The sequence below is a fragment of the Poeciliopsis prolifica genome, unplaced genomic scaffold, assembly GCF_027474105.1.
Source record: "Poeciliopsis prolifica strain line A6 unplaced genomic scaffold, Auburn_PproV2 SCAFFOLD002, whole genome shotgun sequence".
NCBI lineage: Eukaryota > Metazoa > Chordata > Actinopteri > Cyprinodontiformes > Poeciliidae > Poeciliopsis > Poeciliopsis prolifica.
The window spans coordinates 18,761,479-18,776,516 of NW_026562377.1; the positions used below are offsets into that span (position 1 = coordinate 18,761,479).

General features: G+C 40.4%; 1 protein-coding gene across 6 annotated transcripts in view; it reads left to right on the top strand.

Annotated features, from left to right (window-relative positions):
- The window catches only part of celf5a (cugbp, Elav-like family member 5a), a 221,658-nt gene that overhangs the window by 164,845 nt on the left and 41,775 nt on the right, over positions 1-15,038 (top strand). For 4 of the 6 annotated variants that reach the window (XM_055047006.1, XM_055047030.1, XM_055047013.1 and 1 more), the window contains exon 4: positions 11,465-11,593. In XM_055047006.1, the coding sequence (XP_054902981.1) occupies positions 11,465-11,593 (129 nt within the window). The remainder of the gene's footprint in view (positions 1-11,464; positions 11,594-15,038) is intronic. The other 2 variants (XM_055047023.1, XM_055047045.1) reach the window with 1 other exon arrangement.

Genomic DNA, 15,038 nt, shown 5'->3' on the forward strand with positions numbered 1-15,038 from the left:
TCTTCAGAATCGAGGGTGATTGACCTTGTAGCCTAATTAAATTGCACCATCACCAGTAGAGAGCAGATTAGACAGCTTGGCCGTCAGAGTGACTGACAGGGTTAGGCTCTTCCCCTACAGTCACATCAGCGCTACAAAGGCACTGCATACAAAAATCATATGGTGGTGAGAGTGGAGAAGCTCTAAGTTTAGCACCTCGCCTCCTATCTAAAGTCAGCTGCACCTAATAATAATATAGAAATGGATAAATCTACAAGTACACGACTGACGTGCTTTGGGGCTTATGTATTTATTTTTGCATTTGCAGCATCGCTTCATACATTATTCCTCCCCCTCTCCATCTCAGAACTGTTATCACTGCAGTTTTTTTTTTTTTTTTTAAACCAAAGAATTGCTTTGCACTGCTCCGGAGTTTATGCAAACTCGAGCTGCCGGCTGATGTCATATACATACCGAACAAATCTGAATCCACTTTGAGTGAGGTCTAGTCAGGTGAGCGCTCGAGTGCAACCTACATTCCCCTGCAGCTCACGCACACTTCTGGTTGGGAAGGAAAGCTGACATGCAGGGTGGCCTGTAAGCCTCTTTTGTCCATGTGCAGCAAAGTCATCGGCCAGCTCAGTTGCTCTGGCAGACAAAGCTTCACAGAGATAGCCAGTATTCTGGTACATCCTCACTCTCTCCTCGAGCTGGAGTTGGACACTGCCCCTTGCTCTATATTTGCTAAGCCTCATCCTGTTCATTTTTCTCCCGCTGCCATTGCTCACACTCAGATTTTCATATACAGTATATTTTTAGCTTTTTGTTATATGTGTTGTAATATTTTGCAGTTTTGTTAAGATTAACTGAGACCTTGGAAGATAAATATGAGAATAAGGATATTTATGGCAATGTTTATGGCAAAATAGTCTCACTCTTCAAACTTTTTTAAAGATATTTCTCACAGTTGTAACCCAAAAACATCAACATGTTTTACTTGAATTTGCACAGTTGTCTAGAAGTTGAAAGAGACCAAACTTGTTCTTTCTCTTTTATAAACAAAATTTTAAAAAGTGTGCCCTGCTTTTGTATTCAGCCCAACTGTCTGTATTTAACAAAAGCTGCGGAAGGAAACCTTTTAGAATATGTCTTTACCACCTTGATGAAAACCAGACCTTTGTACTACACTTTGCTTGATACAAAGGGTCTGGGCTCTTGGCTGTTGAGAAACGATTGCTTCCTGTAGGCGTGGACTCTGTTGAGGTTTTAAATTTTACCCAATCGCTAATGTTTGCCTGTGATGCATGTAATGCGCCAGTTCGACACCAAGAAGCTTTCTGCAAACACCCTGGGCTGGAAACAACCATCCTCCACTGTGAAGAGAGAAGTGCAGGGCCGAACTGGGCGGCTGTTGATGTTAATTCAATATTTAGAAGTGTGACCAACATGGACTGAATGGCTTTGTTCACTTCCTCCACTACAATTTCTAAAACGGTGGAGAAAATCACAACTTCTCCTTCCGCTTGCTGATTGGCCTGGTCAAAAAATCCTCTGAAGACAATGAAAAACAAGGGGAGAAAGCCCAGTCTGTGCAGAAGCAACAATTTTTTCGAGCAGATTTGCACAAAAAGGCAAAGGCCAGGTTATGTCTCCACTATCTAAGTAGGTAAAGATTATTATTTACTCGTCTTTCTATACAAAACAGCTCAAACTCAGATTGGAGAGTATCTGTTGAAATCAATTGTTTAGTTTTGCAGATTCTCAATTAAATTTAGATCTAGACTTTGACTGGGCCCTTCTAGAGTATAATTTGATTTAAACCATTCCACTGTAGCAAAGCCTATATGTTTAGGGTGTTTGTCCTGCAGAGATGTGAAAACTCTACCCTCGTCTTGAGTGTTTTGCAGCCTTTATCACGTTCCACTGTAAAGGACTTAATGTGCATCTTCTTCCATATTTGCTGAGTCCCCTTCACAAAAAGGGGAATCAGCCTCTGTTAGTTAAGGTTAGGTCCTGAACTAATAGGACCTCTAAAGGTTTTCTTTTTACCACTTTATAAAAGCCAGACATGCAGTGTGCCACTAATAGCTGTGCTGTCAACAGATCTATATCCATTACCTAAAATCCCACTAATGTAGATGGGAGTTTGTTCTTGTAACATGACAAAAGCTGAAAAAGTTCAAGAGCTATTAACATTTTTGCAAGGCACTCTATGAAAAGAAGGTAATTACCTGAGAACAATCAAAAGACTAATGAATTACCATGAAGGTAAGCTATTAGCCATGAGCGTATTCTCGCAAAGAAAGATAGATGGAGATGCTGATACAGAGTAAGTGAAAAATGTAGAGTAACCGAGAAAGATGCAGGAAACTACAAGCAAGGCAATGGAAAGCAAGAAAATATGAGAGAAAAAAACTGTGGAGAAGATGGGAGGTTGAGGTTGGTTGGAGGGGCTGGCCAAGGGGGTGTGTCCAACGTTACTCTCATGAATCAGTGTCAATGGAGTGCGAAGAAAATAATTAAGAAACAGCCTAGTGCTTTGTTAAATACTGCCAAAGGTAAAAAGCTTGTTCTACTGTACGCAAAGAGACTGGAAGGGAAGCAAGAACGGGGGGAAAAAATGGGAAAGAGGGAAATACGTGGGGAGGAAAAATCCATCACATAATGGATGCCAAACTGCCCTTCACGTGGTATTATGAAGGGAGGCAATATAAATAGCACTGTCATACTGTAAATGTTTATGTACAGTAGCTACGTGTGCATGTTGCGCAGCAGCTTCGGGATTTATGAGCACAGCCGTAATGCACTGAAGTCAACACAAAGCTCTGAGTAATATTTCACATTTGTTATCATATCGAGAGTGAATTTGCTGAGCCATATATGGTGCGCATAATATATTTTAGGTAATTTCTTCCTTTGGCTTTCCTTCTTTCGGCTGCACCTCTCCGAGGAGGGGCTGTGAGATGCCAGCGTGGATGGCGCAATGACTTCAGGAAAAACCAAAAGGGTGCACAGCAACACCTACACTTTTACACACTCCAGAGGTTTTACAGCTAATATGAGGCAGGGCCACGTCACCGGGCTGTAATTGTATGTTCAAGGCTTCCAGCGGGGGCCAACGTGGCGCTGAAATCTCCTCCAGGCCAACAGCGGAGAACGGGGAGGCCATTAGATCGCACTGATGCATAAAATCTTTGGCCTTCTCCGGAGACGGGCTGTGTGACACCGACAGGAGGTCGTCCTTGTGCCTTATGTGCATCTTTTTGTTTGTTTGTTTTTACACGTGTACAAATATGTGCGAGTGCACAGGGACTTGCGGGTAAGTCTTTTAGGTGTCATTTGTAATATCTGTCATTGTGTCTAAAGGAGGCACAGAGGGAATTCATAATCACTGGACTCTCTGAGATGGAATCAACTCTTAGTTGCTGTGCATCAAGGATATGTGTATGGTTGGAATGCAGAAGCTTGCTTCTCCTTTGAGGCTGCTGTTCATTAAAACGTTGCAGTTTGATCCTAAGCTCTTTGGCCCAGTTAACATGCCATAGGGCCTGTGATGCAACTGGAACCAACCAGAACCTCCTACTCTTTGCTGAGATGTTTGTGTTTAGAATTTTTTCTTCTTGGACGCCAACGGCTATGTGCTTCAATATGTGCCCTTTTTTTCCTATATCTGCAACCCTGAGTATATTATCATGCATTATTTAATGCTCTGAATATGTTATATTGTATGCAACATGTTTGCACGACGCATAAATATAGAATCACAAAGTGCCTGTATTTGCTTGCTAATGCAACAAGACAGACAGGGGATTGCATAGTGGGAAGAGACTTCATTTTTGTCATGCTACAGCCACTAATATGTATACATTTCATTGGCATTTAAGCAGCAGCCCAACATATAGTATCACTTAATTATGAAGTTGAAGAAAAAGGATGCATGATTTCAAAAGGTTACATAAATAACAAACAGATTTCTATGCATGCCTTTACATTTATCCCTTATGACTCTAATACCCTTAAAGTCCATTGTCACCATTTCTTTTCAGAAGTCACATAGTTAATGGAAAAAGGCCATCTGTGTGTATTTCAGTCACAGTATAAATACAGTTGTTCTCTAAAAGCTTTGGAGGGTCTATCAGAAAATATTAGTGACCAAACAGCTTCACCAAGAACAAGGAACACAACAGACAGGACAGAAACAAAGACATGGAAAGATGTGCAAAGCAGGGTTAGGTTATGAAACAATATGCCAAGCTTAAGAGATTTCAGAGAACATCATCCAATAATGAAAGGTGTATGGTGCACCTGGAAACCACCAAGACAAGGCCGTCCACATAACTGACAGTCAGAGCAAGAGAGCATTAATAAAAGAAACAGCCTCGTGGCCCATGGTAATACTGGTGCTGCAGCAAAGATCCACAGCTCAGGTCAGAGAATTTGTTAACAAAACAAGTTTTAGTTGTGCAGTCCGCATACCTGATATTTTTTGAAGTCTGGTAAGAAACGTTTTTTTCCCAAGAAAGCCATAAGAAGTCATGGTTAAAGTTTTCCAAAGGCATGCAGAGGACTCAGTGAACATCTAGTATAAGGTGAGCTGGTCAGAGGAGACCTTTTTCAAACTTTTGGGTTCTTACAAAACATGTCTTGCAGAAAACATCATATGTCAACCTAAGCTCACCATGAGGCAACATCATATTGTGAGGATTTTTTGTTGTTGTTGAAATAGGAAAACTAGTGGACAATTAAGATAATTGTGGGGCAGACTTGGAAGTAAACGTGAGAGATGGTTAGCACCTGCTAACCTTCCACATGGACAATAAGCCCCCACACACAGCCATTAGACTGGCTTAGTCAAAGTCCAGAACTAAACACAAGCAACATCTGAATATAACTGTTTACATTCCAATCTTACTCAACTATTCTGCAATAAATTGACAGCAGGTCTAGTCTCTGGTTGTGCAAAGCTGGAGCAGACATACCTCATGATGTACTGAATAAAAAGGCACACCACATTTAATTTGCAAAAAAAAAAACATTTTCATTCCACTTCAAAATATTGCCTCACTTTTTGTTTGGTCTGTCACTTAAAATTCTCATAAAACTTTGTGGTGACAAATAACAATGAAGTGGTGTAGATCCTTTTGAAATGCACTGTAACTTCTACCGCATTACTCCCAAGGCTGTGCATCTGCTGCTGCATGGCATTTTTTGCCAGAGTCTTGTGAAGGGTTACAGCTGAGCTAGCAAGGGGCAGCCTTGACACTGAAATGATGAAACTATGACATGAAATCAAGCCAGCGTCACTTTAGGTGCTGCGTGAGTTAGAGGAGCAGGTCCGCTGTTCAAGAGCATCTGTCAAAGTTGAAATATAGGCCGAGGACACAGATAGAAATCAAGGTTCTTGATGTTGTGGTTTAACCTTCAGAGGCATGTGCTTAACATTCATGTATACTTACGCATAGGTTTTTACAGAAGTCGGGGAATTGCACATCACGGAGTATTATGTTTGATGGAATTTTGTTCAGAACGTCAACGTTGTTTTTTCTTTTCTTCTTCTTCTTCCTCTTCTTTTCCTCATTCTGCATGGCTGTATCTAAGCAACATCTCTGAGGCTGCGAAGAAAACAGCACTAATAAGCTACCTCATTAAGGCGGGCGCATGGTAGGCCTCACGGTTTGTGCTGTCAACTCAGTGGGTTAGGATGCAAACTTCAAAAGACAGCTGAGTGTACAATGCACCCACACAGGAGTGCTAATTTGGTTTAGAAATTGGTAAACAAACTATTTACCCACTTTTCTTACTCAGCTGTACGCCAGTGGAACCTTAAATCCGGGTAATTTCAGACAGCGTGATGACAACAAAAGCGTGGCCGTCTTCTCTCTGGGGCTAATGCGACTCCTGGAAAGGGCCCCATCATTCAAGAGATAATTTGGCTGGGGTTGATTTTTTTATTTTTTATTTTTTTCACCCTATGGCTGTGCCAAACCTCAGAGTCCCTCCGTTGTTGGTCCCTGAAACTCCTGTCACTGAAGGAAAGAGCATTCCGGGTGCGTCCATGTGCTCCTCTGAGTCATTTGCGGACACACACATTTAACGCACTGTCTCATTAATGCAAACACAACCCTAGTTAGATCACTATATGCAATAAATTGGATTAAATTCCACTGGCTAAGCACTGTGATCTCGTAGGGTTAATTAATTTCAGTCTATTCTGTCCATGTTTTTTCTGCTTGAACACATGCTGACACTGTTATTGTGTGGCGTCCTGCTCATTGAAGAAGTATAATAGGCTTACGATGGAGAGAGAGGAAGCTGCAACATTTCCCACTATGAGCTGATTTGGATTCTTTCTGTCTTGATTCAAGGAAGTACGCTACACTAGTCAGGTTTAATACGGACGCCTCCCCCCTCCTGCCTCCTTTTTCCGGCTCTTATCTTTTCTCCCCTGAAATGACAAAAAACTCGGATGGCTTCTCAGGGCCCCTTGTTTCTGCCTGGATGCTATCTCATTTGGTTTTAATATATTTATCTATTCATTATTGTTCCCTTTTATTAGCCAGCTAATATTGTTCGTAATTTGTCCTTATCTGCGAGGATGACAGTCAAATTTGCACTCCACCTCGCCAGACAGACGGATAAATGACCCCTTCCCCTGCTCCTCTCCTCCCTTCATTCATCTGCTCTTCTCCTAACTCCAATGAAACATGACTGACGGCACGCTGTATAAGTAGTTGTCATAGCAACCTCCCCATCCTTCTGACAAGTGCGTTTTCTCCATAGCACACGCTCCCCCTGTTCTGTCACAATATCTCTCTCTCTCTCTCTCTGTCTGTCTCTCCCCCGCTCCATCCTCGCTCTCTTACTGTTGCAACAATTGAGAAAAAGACAGACAGAGCAGAGAAATTTGAAAACCAGTGAGTGCCGAAAGTAGTTGATATGCTCTCCTTCATCCCCTCCACCAGGCCTCCCCCCCTCCATTGCCTCTCCTTCTCAGTGCTCTGCCCTTTCCTCATCCTCCCCACCGGTGGCAGTGATTCACCAGCTCTGGTGGCACAGCTCTTTCATACATCCCGGCTTATCAAGGACTGCAGGACTGTATGGCCGGCAACTTAGAGTTTGGGCTCATTGCTCTGACTCTCCCTTCCATTCATTCTGCTCTGTCTCTCCTCCCCTCTCTTGCTCATTCTCTTCTTTTCTCTCTTTGTTCCCCTGGCTCCAAAAACTGCCACTTGGCCTCATTGTTACTCAGTAAGTCCCAGCTGACTGTCCGAAATCCTTAATGGTCTCTGGGATAATCAGGCAACGCAGAGTAATACACGTGGTGCAGATGTTGTATGGACATTTGCTGTTGTACTCGTCATGGATGTGCTGTTACTACACATGCACCATATACATTTTTATTGTATTTTTTGGGATTTTTTTTGGGCACTAGTGGCCTTTATTTGACAGTAATCTGACAGGAAGGGAGCAGAGGGAAGAGGGTGCTGAGGACCAGACTCAAACTTGACTCAGCTGCTTTGCAGTCTTTGCATACGGAACGCTCACACCAGTTCCAAATTTGAGGCAGGCTCAAAATGTTTAAGTCTGTTTCAGACTTAAAAACATTGAGTCTGAGGCAGACTCAGTATTGCCTCAGATATAATAAGATAACATTATCCTATTATGGTAATATCAACACATAATAAGATAATGTAACAACACTGCATAAAACATGATTCTTCCCTTCCTGCCATAAATAGTATGTTGGTGTGATACAGTTTGAGATCCAATATTTTAAAATAAATTAGTTTCAGCACTTTAATTAACATGGCAACTCTTCTTTTGGTTTGAAAGTTATTAAGCATTTACTTTATTTATTCATAAGTGAATCTCAGTTAGTCATGAGGTTGTGTTTTGAAAAGAGACCTGAGTCTAATTCTTAACAAATAATAAGCACTATGGATATGTTTCTCTATATTTTGAAATTATTTTTTTTCCCAACAAGCACCTGTGGTGTAAATTAAAAATAATGGTAGCATGAGCGTGTCAGTGGGGATGCGGTAGAGTGTCTCTGTTGATGTGAGAATACCCGCCGCCACCGTGAGTTGTAAAAGCATCTTAATGTCAGCATGTTTCAAGGTTTTCTCAGTGAACACGCAGGTGCTTATTGGACCCCTGAATTGTTTAAGTGATCATAACTCATCTTAAATATTTCAAAGCTTTCTTTTGGTAATTTAGAATAAAATTTATGTTGACTTGTGTGAGCAGTGAAAGGAAACAAAAACACCTTTTGATAACATGCAAAAAGTGAATTTGCAGCAGTCCACCTTTAATTTTGTACAGTTTAGAAAATACCTTACTCAGACGAAGTGTTGTGCACGTTCACTAAGAGCAAGTTATACAACTGAATCTGCGTTGGTCTTGTGGATTTCGAAGATACTCTAAGAAAAAGTCAATACTGTGAGTCACAAGATTAAGACACAGGCAGGTTGGGCCATGATGAAAGAGCTGTTATCTCTAACCCTTTCTTTTAAGCCTTCAAAGTCTTTGTTGTAACTTTTTTCTTCAACATCTTTTTGCCCTTTCACTCCCTTTCTTGTCATAACTGTGTTGACTTTACTGTAGGCATTTTACCCTCTGCTTCTGTTTGTTTGCACACTAGTTGTTCTGCGGTGTTGTTGATAAATGAGTTAATGTTTTTCTATTGCCGGCGAATGAAAAAAAGAGACATAAATTCCCAATGAAGCCGTTTAGCTGAGAGCAGCCAGAGCAGAATCCTAGACTGGAGCAGATTTCCAACATTATCTGTTGTCATGAGTTGCTCAGTGGTCGAGTCACGTGCCAGAATATGCTTGGCACAATTTCCTCAGTCGCAGATTTTTTTTGCCAAATAATGTAAAAACAATATCTATATAATGTTACCGGTTTCCCACACTGCAATGACCTCTTGGATATGTTTCAGATTCTTATCTTTCTCAGACATGAGACAGACGAATGGTGGGCTGATCAGGATTTTAGTGTCTAGGGCTTTTTGTGAAGCCATATTACACAGGTAGGTGATATATAGTGTCCACTTGTCATTTTATACTACGAGTCCTATAAATATTATTCCATTTAGCTGGAGGTGACGTTCCAGTTAGCAATCCTTAAGCTGCAGGATGGATGCAGCATCGTATTTTAAACCATGCCACATGGAAGCTGTTAACACTGTGATTCTCTGAGAGAACCTCCTATAAAACTGGTAAAGGTCATGCATGAACTCATAACTTCTCACACCCACTTGAGAAGGAATCTCGCAACCAAAGTGAGAACCGACAAACTCCAAGGGTGCTATGCCTCACAGAACTATTATACTCCCTTCACCTTTTTCTGTTTTATTTTCACAACGATTTTGATTTAAATTAGATCATTAATTGAACATGTTTTACTTATATTCAAAGGATTGAATATTATTGAGATTTTGTTTGCTTGACCAAAATTTTCACCCGCATCATACTTACTCTGTACAAACATGACTCCTTGTGACTTTCATTCAACAATAACTTTCATTCTGCCATTCTTCCATAATGGCCATGTATATGTAGTTCAAATCTAATAGTTTTCCTGTCCACATATTCTTCGACCTGTGCTGTGTATCTCTTCATAGAACAGCCGGATTTATGGAGAGATTAAATTATTCATAGATAGACTTCTAAAGCAATTTTTTTTTTTTTTGTTAAGGGCATTGGATTGCAGATTTTTATTAGTTAAAAAAATAAAACTATAATTTTCCTTTTACTTCACAATTATTTCCCTGTTTGTGTTGGTCTAGCAACATAAGGTCAATAAAATACAGAGATTCTTTAGCATATTTCCAAGTGATGCTGCTAAAGTTCAATGGTGATCAAAAAAATAATTCTGAAAGTCACTATGACAGTATTTACATAGATTATTCTCCATGTGATATGAACTAGATCTGTGTCTGAGATGTAGCCTGGTTTTATTTCAGGAAAAATCCTTATCGTTTTGAACCACCCATCTACTTGTACACACAGACTCCCCCGCACACACACACACGCACACGCAAACATCCTTGACTCATCTTTCTGATTCAACCTCGGAATTTATATTCTCCCTCCAGCAAAAGGATGGACCATCTTGGCCTTTCATTTTCCAGTTCAGGCGTTTCTTTTTTTGCAGATAAATGCTCTCCAATCCACCCTGACAGATGTCACATTGCATCACTTCCATTTTTTATACGTAGCCTCTGATCCTGCCACTTGCAATAAGGAGCCAGCACCAGGGACGCCCCTCCCTAGACAATCCTCTGACACGGGTGATTATTTTAAAGGTGCATCACTGATGGTGCCGAGTCGCAAAAGCCTTGCTGGAGCCCATTCCTGCTGTGAGATTTGACGTACCGCCTCATGGGTTGAGTCTAGGAATGTCAACGGCACAGGTGTGTAGAGATTACTAGTGAACCTGGTCAATACGACTGGTAGCAATTTATGCAGCTCTCCTCCTCTTCACAGCAGTAGCTGTTGGTTCAGTCCGTCGCTTTCTCTGCTGTGACTTTATGGGTCAGAGTTGGAGAAACAATCTGTATAGAGAAAAAGATTTTAGTGCTTCTTGCTGCCGGCAGAAACACAACGGCGTAGCATTAATCATACAGTGCCAGAGCACATCAGTAAACACGGGGTGTCGGGTCAAGGTAAAGATCAGATCCCACAGCATTTAACAGGACTCAATAGCATAAAGGCAATCTATTGAAAAGTCAGCGTTATTCATGGCTTGTCTCCCCGCTGAAGAGACACACCATTGTTCACTGAAGAGTGCGCTGAAATATTTCTCTGGCTACACAAAAAAACTCTGGATCAGCAGCAATTAGTAGGGTAAGAAAGAGATAAAGAGAGGAAGAGAGGGAGGGCAGCAGTTGAAAAAGGAATGAGGGGCAAAAATGTGGATTCAGCGAGAGGAGAAAGGGAAAGGCATGAAAGAGAGAGGGAAGAGATGGATGAATAAGTGTGTGGGGGGAGTGATGAGTTGAAGAAGGAGAAAGAAGTTTAGGTTCCAGCCAGTGCAGTTTGGTGTGTAGGAGGATGAAGCCGCCTGGAGCCCCTCTTGCTTTTACACGACCAAAGACTCCCTCTTTGTCTTTGGTCTGAGTCTCATATATGCATGTGTGAGAGAGTATGTGAGTAACGTCTTCATTACTCCATTGTTTCCCTTTGTTTCATCCTTGCACTATGACCACACACTTGCCCTCACATGGAATCAGACCCTGTTTTATTGGATATAGATCAGTCCTGGGAAAGAAATAAACTGTGTGACTTGAGCCTGAGCTTCAGTAAATAAATAAAATGGCTACTCTGCAGAACCTTTGAATGTATGTATTATATTTGTTTGTCCCTGTGGTAAAATTGTTTTCACTGTAATGACAGTGTTTCCCGTTATCAACCTGCTCTCTAATTAGTTTCATAATTGAGGTCGGGTATAAAGTAACCTTTTGTCCCCTTCTTTGTTTCAGAAGACAGGAAGTTGTTTGTCGGGATGCTGAATAAACAGCAGACTGAAGAGGATGTTTATCGTCTCTTTGAGCCCTATGGAGTCATCGAGGAGTGCACAGTCCTAAGAGGTCCTGACGGAAACAGCAAAGGTAGGAGACGGGGATTTGGCTGTCAGATTTATTTAGGTCAATGACTGACAATCAAAAATGTGTGTGTGTGTGTGTGTGGGTGTGTGTGTGTGCGTGTGTGTGGTGTGTGGGGGGTGGGTGGGTGTGTGTGTGTGCGTGTGTGTGTGTGTGTGTGTGTGTGTGTGTGTGTGCGGGTGTGGACATCATGTAAATTACAGATGGCATATGGATCAGATATAGGTCAAGCAGCCTGAGTGCTTGACTTGAGATTGTTGATCTGTTTGATGTGTGAGAAATCGATCAGCTGTGAGGAAAGAAAATACTTATGGTCGACTTTAGCTCTTACACCAGGCATTTAGTTAAAAGCACAAAACCACAAAAAGCCTGGACAATGAGTCCACCACGTTTCACTGTGAGAATGGTGTGTTCAAACACAATAGTTTGACTTTGGAACAAAACAAAAACATTTTTTTACACTTTTTTTCACAAATATTTTTGTGAACCTTCTTTCACATACGGTGATGTGGGAAAATGTTTGCCAATTCCTGTTTTTATTCCATTTGTTTTATTTGTTTTTTTTTTTTTTTTTTTTTGCATATTTGAACACTTGAAGTGTTTCAGAACATCAAACCAATTTAAAAGTCTTGCTGCATAACCCAAGTTCATCTTGAGGTCCATCTGCATACCCCTTGCAGATGGACGGACATTTTCCTTTAGGATTTCTGGGTAAACTACATATTTATGGTTCTATTTGCCACAGCAAGTTATCTCGCTCCTGAATACAGCCCCAAACCATCCCATCTATTACCACAGTATACTGTTGGTATGATGTTCCATTCTTCTTTTTGTGGTATTTATTGGATATTGGCAAACAAATTAATGCATTACTACAACCAAATGGTAAGGAGTGTGGGTTAGGATTCTAATATCTATGCAAATAAAGCCTTGTCCTTCCTTTGTTAAGTAGTTTCTACTTAATGAAGTCTTGATTTAAAACAGGTGTGACAGTAATCAGTGAACTCAGGTGTAATTTATCAGGTGATAAATCACTTTTTCAGAACAGGCCAGAATGTTATTTTTTTCTCCCTTATAAATAAACATCTGCATTTGAAAACTGCATTTTGTGTTTACTTGCGTTGTCTTTGACTAATATTTGAACTGGTCTGATGTTCTGAAATATGTAAGTGTAACAAACATGCAAAATAACAGAATAAATGCTTTTTCACTCCACTGTATTTGTGTTGTATATCATTTGTGGCAAACTGCTTTCAAAAACAGCATTTTTTTTTCCTTGCCTGTCTTCTTTAAAGGAACGGATTTGTAGACAGCACAAGTAATCTGTGAACAGATTGTCCCACTTTTGTCTCTTCACCACTCCAGAATTACCACCACCAACCTCTGAGCTGCTTATTTCTCTCATTGCTCAGCCTTTCAATTTTCTGTTCCACTTTACAATAATATTTTGTATTGGTCTGTCACATAAATGTATTGAACTTTGTGGATGTATAGTGAGAAAAGATGGAAAGGTTCAAGAGGATTAACGCCTTTGCGGGGTCATGGTTATTGAATATGATGTCAGCTACGCCTTTCAGAAAAGTTGGTGGATTTCCCACAAAAAGAAAAATCTGGATTTATTTACTTTTGAATAACTACTCAAATCTCTTCTCTGATCCACAAAAAATAGATATCAAAGATACCAAGCACAGATTGAATGTTGCTTCATATGGATCATCTAAATTAATCCAGATTCTCAGTAAAATAAGTCAGAGAAAGACAAGAAGAAAAGAAAATGTGACATTAAATTCGAAAAAGTGAGAGTTGCACAGGCAATGTATCTTAACCCAACACAGCAGTCTCACAGAGGCTTGAACCATCTACTGATGACAGCCAGCATGGTGCTTCTCCAAGTTTGCCTCAGGATGCAAAATCTATGATCTTATTTTAATCCATTTGAAATTAGATTAATTAACTTAATTTTGGCTTGCAGGATGTAGCTTGATGAACCGTTTGCCAACAGCAGTTCTTCTAAACTTGCTAAACCATTTATTCTCTAGAATAGTCATATTTTTTATTCTAATGCTGCTTTAGAGCCTAAAGTTCTTAGTCCTGTTGAAAATATTTGACTGGATCTATTGGCTTCAACGTTGGTGTCTATAGATTATTGAATCCTGCAGCTCTTTGCAACAGCACCCCGAAAAGAAATACAAGTTTCACCTCTTGCGTGACAAAAATGAGCCTCTAAGGCAAATTTTTAATATGGGACATTTTTAATATGCGACATTTTAAGAATGTCGCATATTAAAAATTGGGATTAATTCAATCGCAAAATTTCAGTTTCTTCAACTAAAATACTTTTGGTTTATTGTTAGGCACAAAAGTATACTCTTAAGGAAATATGTTTATTAACATCAACTCATCTGTGACGCCTCTTTTATTATAATTAGTAGTCCTCATCTCTGATGGACTTTCATGGCAACAAGTGGTAGTATCTTGGATTTCATTTCAAGAGATGAAATGAAATCCAAGTAGGGAACTTGGGTTTTGAAGAAATACCACCATTCTTCTTTACAGCTACACCAGCAATCCGTGTATGGAGGGGTAAAAGGCTAATTATAGCAGTACATGACCCATTGTGGCAAAGACCTTGTACAGGTCATCAGGAACTCAAAGCTTTTTTCTATCCACATCTCAGTAGGAGGGAGGCGGGCAGCAGTTTAGCAGCTGAATAGACATCTTGATCGGCTGGTGTCCACAGTGGTGAGCCTATTAACAGGAGAAGAATACCAAGGTGACTGGGTCAAGCAGGACAGACTATAAGAAGAATAAGGCACAAAAGATGAAACACTAAAAAACAGACGATTCACATGACATGAAATTGGGGGACAGTGTGGTGGATCAGTGACTGACTGCTTCACTGGAACAAACAGAATCACTTCTCATGTTTTCATGTTTCTCTGTAATGATGTAGGGGACTGTTTGGTGATTTTAGTTTTTTAATGCTTCTTTTTGGTTCAAAGGCAGGGAAGGATTACAAAGGCTCATCAGCAAACTCCAGCTGTGGAGTTTGTCACATTCGCTGAAAAGACATTATAGCAAACAGCATTGTTTCTGTGATTTCTTAGCTTTCAAGTTTTTTTCCACATCTTCGAATATTGATCAAGACATGTTCTGTAATGGTTTTTCTATTTGATTTTATCCTTTTTAACTGCGATTTAATTTGAACAAAGAGGCATGTGGTGCTAAATAGGAAGTTTTTCTGCTTCATCAGTGGTATCTGGCCTGCAGCTTCTGCTTCTCTGCCTGCATAATGCCCAGAATAGGGGGAAGCTTGCTGTGCACTGAGAGGCTCTTAATGCTCACTGATTTCTGAAGTGTCAGATTTAATTCTACATCTTTTATTAATGTTACCCTAAATATCCACATACGTACATATGATTATGTGTGTGTCTGTGTGTTTGATATGCAT